At 52.5% G+C, this 12,315-nt stretch overlaps 1 protein-coding gene across 13 annotated transcripts in view; it reads left to right on the plus strand.

Annotated features, from left to right (window-relative positions):
• Positions 1-9,463, plus strand: part of JAKMIP3 (Janus kinase and microtubule interacting protein 3) — a 50,353-nt gene extending 40,890 nt beyond the window's left edge. For 5 of the 13 annotated variants that reach the window (XM_015633631.3, XM_015633632.3, XM_015633643.3 and 2 more), the window contains 10 exons: positions 83-181; positions 391-489; positions 579-638; positions 2,133-2,198; positions 2,582-2,650; positions 2,722-2,799; positions 6,593-6,796; positions 7,070-7,135; positions 8,469-8,510; positions 9,206-9,463. In XM_015633631.3, the coding sequence (XP_015489117.1) occupies positions 83-181; positions 391-489; positions 579-638; positions 2,133-2,198; positions 2,582-2,650; positions 2,722-2,799; positions 6,593-6,796; positions 7,070-7,135; positions 8,469-8,510; positions 9,206-9,367 (945 nt within the window). In that variant the 3' untranslated portion in view covers positions 9,368-9,463. Of the gene's footprint in view, positions 1-82; positions 182-390; positions 490-578; positions 1,293-2,132; positions 2,199-2,581; positions 2,651-2,721; positions 2,800-6,592; positions 6,797-7,069; positions 7,136-8,437; positions 8,511-9,205 lie in introns of those variants that run through there. The other 8 variants (XM_015633641.3, XM_015633642.3, XM_019007297.2 and 5 more) reach the window with 5 other exon arrangements.
• The last annotated feature ends 2,852 nt before the right edge of the window (positions 9,464-12,315 follow it).

Genomic DNA, 12,315 nt, shown 5'->3' on the forward strand with positions numbered 1-12,315 from the left:
CCTGGGCACAGGGCTGTCCCCAGGGTGGGCTCAGAGCCGCTGCTGCCCGCGGTGCTGAGCTCTCTGCTCTCCCCTCTGGCAGATAAAGCTGCTGGAGGCGGAGGAGGCTCGTCTCAAACACGACGTGCAGGACGCCAAGGACCAGAACGAGCTGCTGGAGTTCAGGATCCTGGAGCTGGAGGTGAGCAGGGTGGCAGCCCCAGCCCTGGGCAGTGCTCTGCAGGGACAGGAGAGTCACACACACACAGCAGGGACACAGGCAGGGCTGCTGGGGGTGCTGGCAGGAGGGTGGAACAGGATGAGCTTTAGGGGCCCTTCCAAGGCAGAGCATCCCCCGGTGCCGTGCTGGGACACTCCAAAGGGGTAACCCAGGCATTATTGTCCTTCCAGGAGAGGGAGAGGAGGTCCCCTGCCATCAACTTCCACCACGGCCCCTTCACGGAGGGGAAGAGCCCTCTGCAGGTGTACTGCGAGGCCGAAGGTGTAACAGTAAGGGACGCTCCTTTCCTGTCCTCCCCTCCCTGAGCAAAGCCAGGTGCTCTGTGCTGACTCCTGCTTCTCCATCTCTGTCTTGCCAGGACATTGTAGTAGCAGAGCTGATGAAAAAGTTGGACATTTTAGGGGATAACGCCGTAAGTGTATGTTCCTTTAATAAATTGTGCATGCTTTGGGGAGTACCTGTCCTGCTGTGGAGTGAGCAAAGCTGCCTGGTTTGGTGCTGCACAGCCTCTCCTGCTCTGCTTAAGGCCACGAGCAAAGCATTTTCTGGCATTTGAAGGTTTTGCTACCAGCTGAAGAGTGAAATGCAGGGGCTCGGTGTGACCATAGTGCTTCTGCTGTTCCTGTTATTTGGGGATAATGTTGGTGTTCGGTGCTTTCTGGCCACTGGTCACACATGGTTTCTTGATTTGCCTGCTCTGCATTTGCTCTGCTTTTGCATTTCAGCAGCTGTGTGCTCTGAGTTTCTCTAATACCCCATTAACCCTTGATAGTAACTGGGATATTAAGCGAGAAGTCAACACAGCAGCGTGAAAAGAAGCAAATGATAAGAAACTTGTGAGTGTTTCTCCTTCAGCAGGTGGCAGTGAGTAACTGCACACACAGCTGTGCACATGGAAGGCACACACAGCTCCAGGGCTGTGAGGGGCCAAGGAGAGCAGAGCCCCTCTCCAGCCCGAGCTCTCAGAGCCCCCAGGACCCTCCTGGGGACCCCACCCAGCCCTGGGGCTGCAGAAGGGTCCCCTCTGTTCCCACAGCTCTGACCTGGGCTGCCCCAGCTCTCCCTCTGGAAGGTAAAACACCCCCCAGGACCATGGCACAGCCTGGCACAGCCAGAACTGTGAATACCTGAGGCTGTGAGGCCCTGGCACAGGTGCCCAGAGCTTCCCCTGGATCCCTGGCAGTGCCCAAGGCCAGGCTGGACATTGGGGCTGGAGCAGCTGGGACAGGGGAAGGTGTCCCTGCCATGGCAGGGTGGGATGGGGGGGATTTGGGGTCCCTCTGACCCAGACCATGCCAGGATTCCCTGATGAGTCCCTGCAGGACAGCACTGCCACATCCCAGCCTGCAGCACCCTGCCCAGCACCTCCCCTGACTGACACAGGGTCCCCACACAAACGGGACCCAGGGCCCTTCTCCTGCTGCACCTCTGGTCACACTGGAGCTTGGGCTGAAATGCACAGCCCAGTCCCTGCACTTTGATTTATTTTTTTGAGAAAGCAACAAAAGATGGATGGAATAGCCAGATCTCAATAAATGCCTCCCAAAATCATCACTTGGCTGCACAAAGTGAGGATGGTGCATGGGATGATCACTGCATCTCTTCTCCCCATGGCTCTTTGTGCTGAGCTTGGTCTTGTCCTGTGTTTCTGTGTGTTTATTCCCTGTTGGGTGCAGATAGATCCAGTGTCCCTTTTCTTTTTGGTAAATACAAGAATTTGGGAAGGATTATGTATGATAAGGATTGGTAATGAATAGTGACAATGGCTTTTACAGTGATTTTACATTACAGTATTAATGTTCTCTGCCTCAGAAATATTTAATTTCAGATGTATTTGAACAGCAGTGGCCAAGTAGCAGGTTAGTAACAGGAGCCTGGGATTTGTTGTAATTGTGCTCTGCTTTTGGTGCAGAACCTGACCAACGAAGAGCAGGTGGTCATCATCCAGGCCAGGACTGTCCTCACGCTGGCTGAAAAGGTAACAGCACCTGTTTGTGCCTGAGAGCATCCCTGCTGAGGGAGGGGACAGCTGTCCCCAGAGCCATGGAGCTGTGCCTGGAGCTGGGCTGTGTCCAGCAGAGCAGGCAGACTGTGAAATGTTACTGAGCTCACCAAGCCGGGTCAGGGGGAAGGGACAGCCTTTGGAACTGGGCTCTTCTCCATCTGCAGCAGACAGAAAACCAGCAGTGCTGCAGTTCATTCTGCTCTGCACTTTGTGCTGTGAGGGCTGGCAGTGCCCAGGTGCCAGGGCAGGCTGGGCTCGGGCTTGGCTCAGGACTGCGGGCTGGGCTCAGGCCGGGCTCGGGCTTGGCTCAGGGCTGCAGGCTGGGCTCAGGCTGGGCTCTGCTCTCTGCTCCTCAGTGGCTCCAGCAGATCGAGGTGACCGAGTCTGCCCTGCAGCAGAAGATGCTGGACCTGGAGAACGAGAAGGTACCAGGGAGGGCCAGGGAGGGCCCAGGGCCCTGGGGCTGGTCACTGACAGCCCCTTGCTTGGTCCACAGGAGCTGTTCAGCAAGCAGAAGGGCTACCTGGACGATGAGCTGGACTTCAGGAAGCAGTCCCTGGACCAGGCTCACAAGGTGAGGGTTTCCAGTGGTGGCTGAGTTAGGACACCTGGGGTAGCTCACTAATCCATCCATGTGTGCTCTGAGGAACCTCTGCCTCGGGCAGTGCTGCTGTGGAGAGTCCCCAGGGCACGAGAGTCCAGCAAATCCTCTGTCTGAGCTAGCCACAGCTTCCTCATGAGCAGAATTCCTGGGTTCCAGTGGCCCTTGCAGGGTTAGGACATGAATGCTGACTTACTCAGCACGACTTTAAATTCAGACAAAGTTTCAGTAAAGCACCAGTAAGGCAATCAGGTTTTCAGTAATTTGTCTTACATTTTAAAAAAAGATATTTTGGCCTAGGCAAATCCAGAGATTTTGGATTACACTCTCTGTAACCAGAGCAGCTGGAAGTATAAATTTGAAATGAAACTGCTTTTAAGTCAGGTTCAGCATTAGCTGATCCTATGGCATTTCACCCATCTTTGCAGCCAGCAGCTGTCTTGTTTCCATCAATGAGAGAAAGGTTATATATATATATATAAATATATATATCCACAAAAGGCATAAAGCTTCCTCTCAGTTTAGCTCATTTTTCCAGTCCTACATAAACCTAGAGCTCAGTTACACTTTCTGAGCAGCAGTGAGTATTTATGCCTCTGTTTCTCTATTTCTCTGTTTACACATCCTGTTGTCTACTTGTGTCTTGGACCATTTGGGGGAGCTTTTGCTCCATTCATTTTCTGTCCTGTGGGTGATTTTTAGGACTGATTTTGTGGAATTCTGAGCTGTGTCTTGGATACCTTGGGAAGCACACAAGCCCCCTGAGCTGTGGTCTCAGCCCTGGAACACCCCTCAGTGGAGTTTCCCTGCCCAGGGGATGGAACAGGATGNCAGCAGTGCTGCAGTTCATTCTGCTCTGCACTTTGTGCTGTGAGGGCTGGCAGTGCCCAGGTGCCAGGGCAGGCTGGGCTCGGGCTTGGCTCAGGACTGCGGGCTGGGCTCAGGCCGGGCTCGGGCTTGGCTCAGGGCTGCAGGCTGGGCTCAGGCTGGGCTCTGCTCTCTGCTCCTCAGTGGCTCCAGCAGATCGAGGTGACCGAGTCTGCCCTGCAGCAGAAGATGCTGGACCTGGAGAACGAGAAGGTACCAGGGAGGGCCAGGGAGGGCCCAGGGCCCTGGGGCTGGTCACTGACAGCCCCTTGCTTGGTCCACAGGAGCTGTTCAGCAAGCAGAAGGGCTACCTGGACGATGAGCTGGACTTCAGGAAGCAGTCCCTGGACCAGGCTCACAAGGTGAGGGTTTCCAGTGGTGGCTGAGTTAGGACACCTGGGGTAGCTCACTAATCCATCCATGTGTGCTCTGAGGAACCTCTGCCTCGGGCAGTGCTGCTGTGGAGAGTCCCCAGGGCACGAGAGTCCAGCAAATCCTCTGTCTGAGCTAGCCACAGCTTCCTCATGAGCAGAATTCCTGGGTTCCAGTGGCCCTTGCAGGGTTAGGACATGAATGCTGACTTACTCAGCACGACTTTAAATTCAGACAAAGTTTCAGTAAAGCACCAGTAAGGCAATCAGGTTTTCAGTAATTTGTCTTACATTTTAAAAAAAGATATTTTGGCCTAGGCAAATCCAGAGATTTTGGATTACACTCTCTGTAACCAGAGCAGCTGGAAGTATAAATTTGAAATGAAACTGCTTTTAAGTCAGGTTCAGCATTAGCTGATCCTATGGCATTTCACCCATCTTTGCAGCCAGCAGCTGTCTTGTTTCCATCAATGAGAGAAAGGTTATATATATATATATAAATATATATATCCACAAAAGGCATAAAGCTTCCTCTCAGTTTAGCTCATTTTTCCAGTCCTACATAAACCTAGAGCTCAGTTACACTTTCTGAGCAGCAGTGAGTATTTATGCCTCTGTTTCTCTATTTCTCTGTTTACACATCCTGTTGTCTACTTGTGTCTTGGACCATTTGGGGGAGCTTTTGCTCCATTCATTTTCTGTCCTGTGGGTGATTTTTAGGACTGATTTTGTGGAATTCTGAGCTGTGTCTTGGATACCTTGGGAAGCACACAAGCCCCCTGAGCTGTGGTCTCAGCCCTGGAACACCCCTCAGTGGAGTTTCCCTGCCCAGGGGATGGAACAGGATGTTCTGTAAGGGCCAGGCTGGGCTCTGTGGTTCCTTCTGCTCAGTTTGTGTTTGCTCACGGGCAGCCCTGAGTGCAGAGTGTGCACAGGCACAGGGGGCTGGGGGTTATTTACATTTCCTGTGTTTTCTGAAGGCACCACACACGTCCCAGGCACAGCTTCGCTCCAGGGCACAAATGCAGCCCAAAAGCAGCAAAGGAAGCTTTGTTCTGCCCTGGAATTGGAGTGGAAAAAGCTCCTTTGCTTTATAAAATTCACTTTCCTTTGTGCCCCTGGAGATGAGGAGCAGCTAATCGTGGTCCCCCTGGGGCAGAGCCAGCATCATCAGCAGGCAGAGGCACTGACTGCAGGGTCACCAGTTCTCACCAGTTCTCCCCAGTTCTCCTCAGTTCCCACCAGTTTTTACCAGGTCTCCCCAGTTCTCCCCAGTTCTCCCCAGTTCTCCCCAGTTCTCCCCAGTTCTCCCCAGTTCTCCTCAGTTCTCCTCAGTTCTCCTCAGGTCCCACCAGTTTTCACCAGTTTTCACCAGTTTTCACCAGTTCTCACCAGTTTTCACCAGTTCTCACCAGTTCTCACCAGTCCCCACCAGTCCCCACCAGTTTTCACCAGTCCCCACCAGTTCAGCAGCTGCTGTTCTGCTGGGAGCATTCTGGGACCCAAACACCCCCAGCAGCCTCAGCTGTGGTTTTGAATTGAGCTGAGTGACCCCAGCAGACCCCGTGGGATTTAAAGGCTGTGTGGATGTGGCACCTGGGGACAGGGGGTGGTGACGGCCTTGGCACTGCTGGGGGACTTTGAGGGCTTTTCCAGCCTCAACAATTCCATCATTCTGTTGCACTGGGGTTCTCTTGAGGCCATGGAAAGCTTTGCATGATGCCACCAGCTCAGGGAGGGTGGTGCTGCCTTTTCTCCTGCTCTGGATCAAACTGGAATAAACCTCAGCTCGCTCTGGGCTTGCCTGGGGGAGCAGTCTTTATCCTGAGTTCCAGGAGGGAGCCAGGCTCAGTGGCCAGTCCATTCCTGCGTTCCAGGGAGCAGAGCTGCAGGACAGGGACATTTCCTTGGCACAAACCCCCCTGGAGCTGCCAGCTCTGCCTCAGGAGGGGCTGGGAATGTCTCCTCATGAGGCATTTTCCACTGGATGCTACAAAATTCTGCACACAAACGGCAGGGAGTTGTTCCTTCTGGCAGGAGCATGGACTGGTGCTGCTGCAGGACAGCTGGGAAAGGGCAGCTGAAAAATACATGTACAAAACATCTGTCACTCACAAAATGAGTCTTTTATGAACCTCTTTCCTTTTTCCCTCTTCCTATTTACATTTTTCCTTCTCCCTTTTCCCTCTCCCTTCTTCCTTTCCCCCTTCCTTTAGTTTTTTTCCTTTTCCCTCCTCTCCCCACGGCCACCTCTCATCCCCAGGCAGGAGAAGGTGACTCCCCCGTGTTTGTGGGGCAGCTGAGCTGGGCCCAGAGGCTGTCCCGGTTCCAGTGCTGCTGGAGCCCCATGGGATGAAGGCAGGCTGCAGGTTTTTCCCTCTGGATGGATTTTCCTTGCTGTGCTGTGGGGGAGGCTCAGCCCTGCCCTGCTCCCGTTGCCTTTCAGGGTCGGACGTTCAGTTCCTCACAAACTCCTCACCCAACCAGGGACAAGGTCGAGCTGACAGATTTATATTGTTTTTGATTAGCAAATTCTGGAATTAGAAGCCATGCTCTATGATGCCCTGCAGCAAGAAGCTGGAGCCAAAATTTCCGAACTTCTTTCAGAAGAGGAGAAGGAGAAGCTGAAGAGCGCGGTGGAGCAGTGGAAGCGGCAGGTGATGAGTGAGCTCCGCGAGAGGGACGCACAGATCCTGAGGGAGAGGATGGAGCTCATTCAGCACGCACAGCAGGTGGGTGTGGGGCAGGGCCTGGCAGCACCAGCCTCTCCTGGAGCTGTCCCAAGCTGGGACAGGGGCTTTGGATGTCCCTGCACACGGGCATCCTGCCTTTCCTGGCTTTGTCACACACGGGGACAGTCACAGAGGAGTCACCTACAGCTTAATGCCCGATTTATCCTTGGTACAAACACAGCACATGCAATGTATATCCCCAAACTAATGCATCTTCTGGGTACATCTGTATTTGGTTGGTTAATAAATATTTTTTTATTTGAAATCTGACAGAGAATTAAAGAGCTAGAAGAAAGAATTGAAGGCCAAAAAAGACAAATAAAAGAGTTAGAGGAAAAGGTAAGGAGATGCAGATGAACAGCTGCTGTGTGTGCACATGACCATTCTCCATCTCACCTGGGCCAAGGAAACAACCTTAGAGACAGCTCGTGTGTGTAGTGCCGTGAGACAGGGGGACAGCTCCAGGAAAAGAGTTTCCATTTGCACCAGTCCCTCTGAGGAGGGGAGGTGAACTGGTTAAACTGGGTTAAATGGAGTCCTTCCTTTTGCTGCCCTTGGGTGCAGGGCTGGGCAGGGGCAGAGCCGAGGGCTCAGGCAGCAGAGCTCTGGGGAAGGAGCTGGGGGTTTTGCTCCCTCCTTCCCTCCCCTCTCAGCCCCTGGAGATGAGTGCATGGAGCAGCTTTTCCCAGCAGGAACCAGGGGCTCTGCTCTCCTCCCTCAGCTGTGCCTGCTGCTGTGGAGCTGTCACAGCCCAAAGTGCTCAGAGTGTCCCACCCCAGAGTGCCCTGACCCTGACCCTAATCCTGACCCTGATCCTCACCCTGACCCTAATCCTGACCCTGATCCTCACCCTGACCCTGACCCTGACCCTAATCCTGACCCTGACCCTGACCCTGATCCTCACCCTGACCCTAATCCTGACCCTGATCCTCACCCTGACCCTGACCCTGACCCTAATCCTGACCCTGATCCTCACCCTGACCCTAATCCTGACCCTAATCCTGACCCTGATCCTCACCCTGACCCTAATCCTGACCCTGACCCTAATCCTGACCCTGACCCTAATCCTGACCCTGACCCTAATCCTGACCCTGACCCTGACCCTCACCCTCACTCTCACACTCACCCTAACCCTGCCCCTGACCCTAACCCCTAACCTAAAACCCAAACCCAAACCCTGACCCCTCACCCAAACCCAAACCCAAACCCTGACCCCTAACCCTGACCCCTAACCCTGACCCCTGCCCCTTCCCCTGCCCCTTCAGGGCGATGGCCACACTCAGGTGCAGCAGGGCTGAGCTGGAGCAGCACCTGAGACAGCCCAGACCCCGGCAGGGCTGGGTGCAGGGGTTTGGAGGTGTCAGGAGAACTCAGCTGATGTTTCCCCCCGTTTCCCCTGAGCCCTGGCTGGGCTCAGAGGGGCAGGGGATCCCTGGCACCAGCCCAAGGGACACAGGAGCTCTCGTGAGCCAAGCTGAGCCCCGAGCACTCAGACTTCACTTCACACTCCATATTTCTTCTCACCTCAGAGTTCTGTTGCACTCTGTCTGTAACCACAGCTTATTTCTCAGTTAAACACACTGTAAACTCTTAATCTCTTTCTTCTCTTCCATTTTTTCCTCTCTTCTCTCCCCTTTTCAGTTTTTATTTTTGTTTTTATTTTTCTCTTTAGCTTTCATTCTTTGGTCATAGTTCTTCAGGCCACATGCACAAGGTAAGCCCTTGGGTCTCCTCTGCTCTCTCCTCTCCTCATAAAGCATCAGAACCTTCCTTTTGCTGTATCAGCAGGACTGAAGGGTCTCTTGGGCATCCCAGAGAATGCCTAAATGGAAATCTCCAAATCCTTTTAAAAAAAGTGAAACCTGGACACCAGCAGGCAAAAACTTGCCAGACAGAATTTCCTTCTTTAGAGGAGGAAAAAATAAGACAAGGAAACATTAAGCAGGCTTAAAAGCAAGGAAACCTCTCTCAAGGCAGGACAAACAGCCAGTGTGGGGTGATTGCTCTGGCTGCATCAGGGGCTCCTCAGCCCATGGAAATCCTCCCTGCACAGCCAGAGAGCCTGGGCTGTCCCCAGGACTGCAGCCAGCTGGCTTTGGGGGAACATGGCATTTCTTAGGGTGTGTTCCTCCAGGCACTGTGCCATAGGGCCCCAGGGACTCCCTGAATCCCCTTTTCCCATGTAAATAAATTTCCCTATTTCTGTGTGTGCTGCCAGGAATGACCACGGCGTGGATGGCCTGGAGGGAAACACTCCCCAGGAACAACATTAATGGAATAGATCACAAACCCTCCTTTATCAGTGTACAGTTCAGCAGATAATTGTGAACAGGAGCTGACAGAAGTTTTGTGAATGTTATTTTTGCCCAGGTGGGCTTTTCTTTGATTCCCATTTCTCTCTTGTTTCAGCCCCCTGAGGCCGCTGCAGCTGCTCCTGCTGTTGTTCCCGGAGGGACAGCCCTGCTTCCCAAGCCCCACACAGAGACTTTGTCCTTCCCACACCCCCAGATGTGTCTCATCCTCTGCTGCTGGCCATGGGAGGCACAGGCTGCGGCTCCTGGGGCTGTGTGAGCCCCCAAATCCCCCCGGGGGGATTGCAGAGGACAGAACTGAGGCAGCAGGGCAAGGCAGGAGCTCTGCTCCTCCTGTCCTGGAGCTGGCCAGGCCCTGCCAGGGGCACACCACTCATTCAGATACCCTGAATTGATTCCTGTTCCTGCTAAGCAGGTGGCAAATTGCTTCTGTGCAGAAGTGCCCGTGTCCTGTTCGTGTGCCACACGTGTTTGTGACCCACAGCTCTTCAAAAATCTGTCCTGAAAGAAGATTGTAGGAGGTGCTCAGAGGAGTAGCTCATGAAAAGATGAATATGAATGAAAATGAAGAAAATGAATGAAAATGAAGAAAATGGATGAAAATGATGAAAATGGATGAAAATGAAGTGGTTTGTTCCAAGGTATTTCTGCGTTGCACAGGGTATGTCCTGTGCTTTGTTGAATATCCCACGAGCCTGGTTTTAGGAAAAACCTTAAAGCAACATTCAGGAAATTCAAGCTGTACTCTTTTTATTTTTTTTTTAATTGTCAGTAAACCATTATGAGAAAATTGATGCAATAATTTATAATTGGCTGTCCCTGAACAACAACAAAAGGCTTAACACTGTCCCAGCAAAAAGTTCAACCTGGAAAAGAGTGAACTAAAGCAGATTATCCCTGATCCACGTGCACTGGGCTGGGAGAGGCAGCAGGAGGGAGCAGAAGTTGTCACCTGGAAAATGTCCTCACCTCGGGGAAGGGAGCACAAGTCCCACAGAGCCCGGAACGCTGGCACAGGAGCCAGGAAGGAAAAAAATCCTCTAGGAAAACAGGTGAAGAGGGGAAAATCCAGGAGAAATTCCCGAGTGTGAGTGACCCCGTGGGATGTCAGCCGGGCACAGCAGTGTGGGGCCAGGCACCAGGCACCAGGCACCAGGAGTGAGATGGTGCTGGCAGCCAAGGTCCCGCTCCCCAGGAGCACAGCGCAGGAAGGGAGCCGAGCTCTGGGCAGGTAAGGTGTGCTGTTCACTGGAAATCTCTTTATCCTGACATTCTGTGAGCTCTGCAACTCCCTCACCTGCTGGTCCCTCTCACTTGGGTTAAAATACTTCAGGGGGTAACAGAGGAAATTCTGAATTTGGTATTGAAATTATCAGAGTCTTTATGTAAACTTTAATTATTGCTGTTTTGCTGCAGTAATTTAGGTGTTACATTTCAGAGGGATACAGTAACAAATGCTGGCTTTATTTTGAGCAGCATTTATTTTATTTTGTTTATTTATTTAATTTATTTATTTTGTGTGAGCGCTCAGGCACTCTGGGAATGATTTCCTCTGCAGGGGCACTAATGAGCTCCAGCAGTAAAATGCTAATTGCCGAGTCTTTGCTGTGCAGGGTGACCCCAAACATCCTTGTTTAAAGTGAGGTGTGGGGGAGATTCAGGCCTTCAAGGAGACTGCCACTGAGCAAAGGCATCCCTGGGAAGGACAGGGGGATAAGGAGCTCTCAGTCCCTTTTAGTGAGCTGTAAATGCTGCAGGTTTCTCTCTCGTGCAGAGCAGGGTTGGGCTCAGCAGTAATGAGGAGATTTCCAGAGGGTTAATAGCTGTCAATTTGTATAAAAGCCTGGGGTGTCTCCTGGCACGGCGTTTCTGCTGCGCTGTCTCAGGGGCTGCTGCAGACTGAAATGCAGGGAAATGACAATGTCAGCCTGAATTTGTGGCTGAGGCAGGATGAGATGGAGGCCCTGGGGCAGGAGAGCAGCCAGCTCTGAGCTCGCTCATCCCCTGCTCAGCCCAGACATCTCTGGCTCTGCAGGACCTGCTCCTTCACGCTTTTGCCAAATCCCAGGGGAGAACACTTGGACACAGAGCAGCTGGGCTTTTCCTTCTAAGAAAAACATCTGGTTCATTACAGCAGGAGCTTTTGGGCAGGGTGTGGGACCAGCCTTTCATTTATCCTCTCTACAAGTGAAGAACTCCCACTGCTGTGTTGCTGCAGGGGTATCACACAGCACAGAATCCCAGAGTGGTTTGGGTTGGGAGGGATGTTCAAGGTCATCTCACTCCACCCCTGCCGTGGGCAGAGACACCTCCCAGCATCCCAGCTCGCTCCAAGTCCCATCCAGCCTTCCCTGAAATCGTTTTTATGGGTGCTCCTATTTCTGTGGGGAGTAGAGAAGAGCTTTTTTGGAGTGTGAATTTGTGCAGCAGCAGCAATTTGGTGTCCTGGGTGCTTCCCCCTCAAGACCACAGTGCCTTCCATCCTCAGCAAGAAAACTCCACTGGGACTGGCAGGGTGAAAGCCTGCTCCACCAAGCTGGTTTTAAAGATAATCATTCATTTCTCCTTTCATTCCCCAGAGCACTCCTGGGCAGAGCAGCTTCAGTCCTCATCACAGCTGAAGGGTTCCCCTCCTTACTTTGGGTCTTGCTGAGCTCTTGCAAATAATGACAGGAATTTTTGTAGTTTACCAAACCCAGTGTTAGCCTGAAGAATTGCTCAGTTGGAAAATATATCATAAAGTTAGGTTTTTTAAAGAATGCATTCTGTTTGTAAATGAACGTTTGTGCAAATGGTCCCTGCCGAGGAGGGGGTTGGGGTGCCCAGTGACATTTCTGCAGTTCCAGGTCAGCAGAAATCCCAGAGAAAGCTCCCCAGGAAAGGAGAACCTGTCCAAGTCACTGAGGCTGCGCTGGCCTGATGCAGATGTGCTGCAGCAGCTGGAAATGCTGTTCTGTCAATGGCTTTTTGTGAAGACAATCGCCGGGGGGCTCTTTGCTCCTTGTTATAAACGAGGATGCTGTGAACATCCCCGGGTCCAGCAAATCGGGGCTGTCACTGCCGGAGGGGACTGTGAAATCCTCACATCCTCAAATCCAAGCCACAATTCTCCCTTTCCCACACACACCTGGAGAATGGGAACAGCTGGAAATTCATCAGGAGCCGGGTTCTGACAGGGCTGTGTGCGGCTGTTCCCAAAAGCTGCTG

The sequence above is a fragment of the Parus major genome, chromosome 6, assembly GCF_001522545.3.
Source record: "Parus major isolate Abel chromosome 6, Parus_major1.1, whole genome shotgun sequence".
Lineage (NCBI taxonomy): Eukaryota > Metazoa > Chordata > Aves > Passeriformes > Paridae > Parus > Parus major.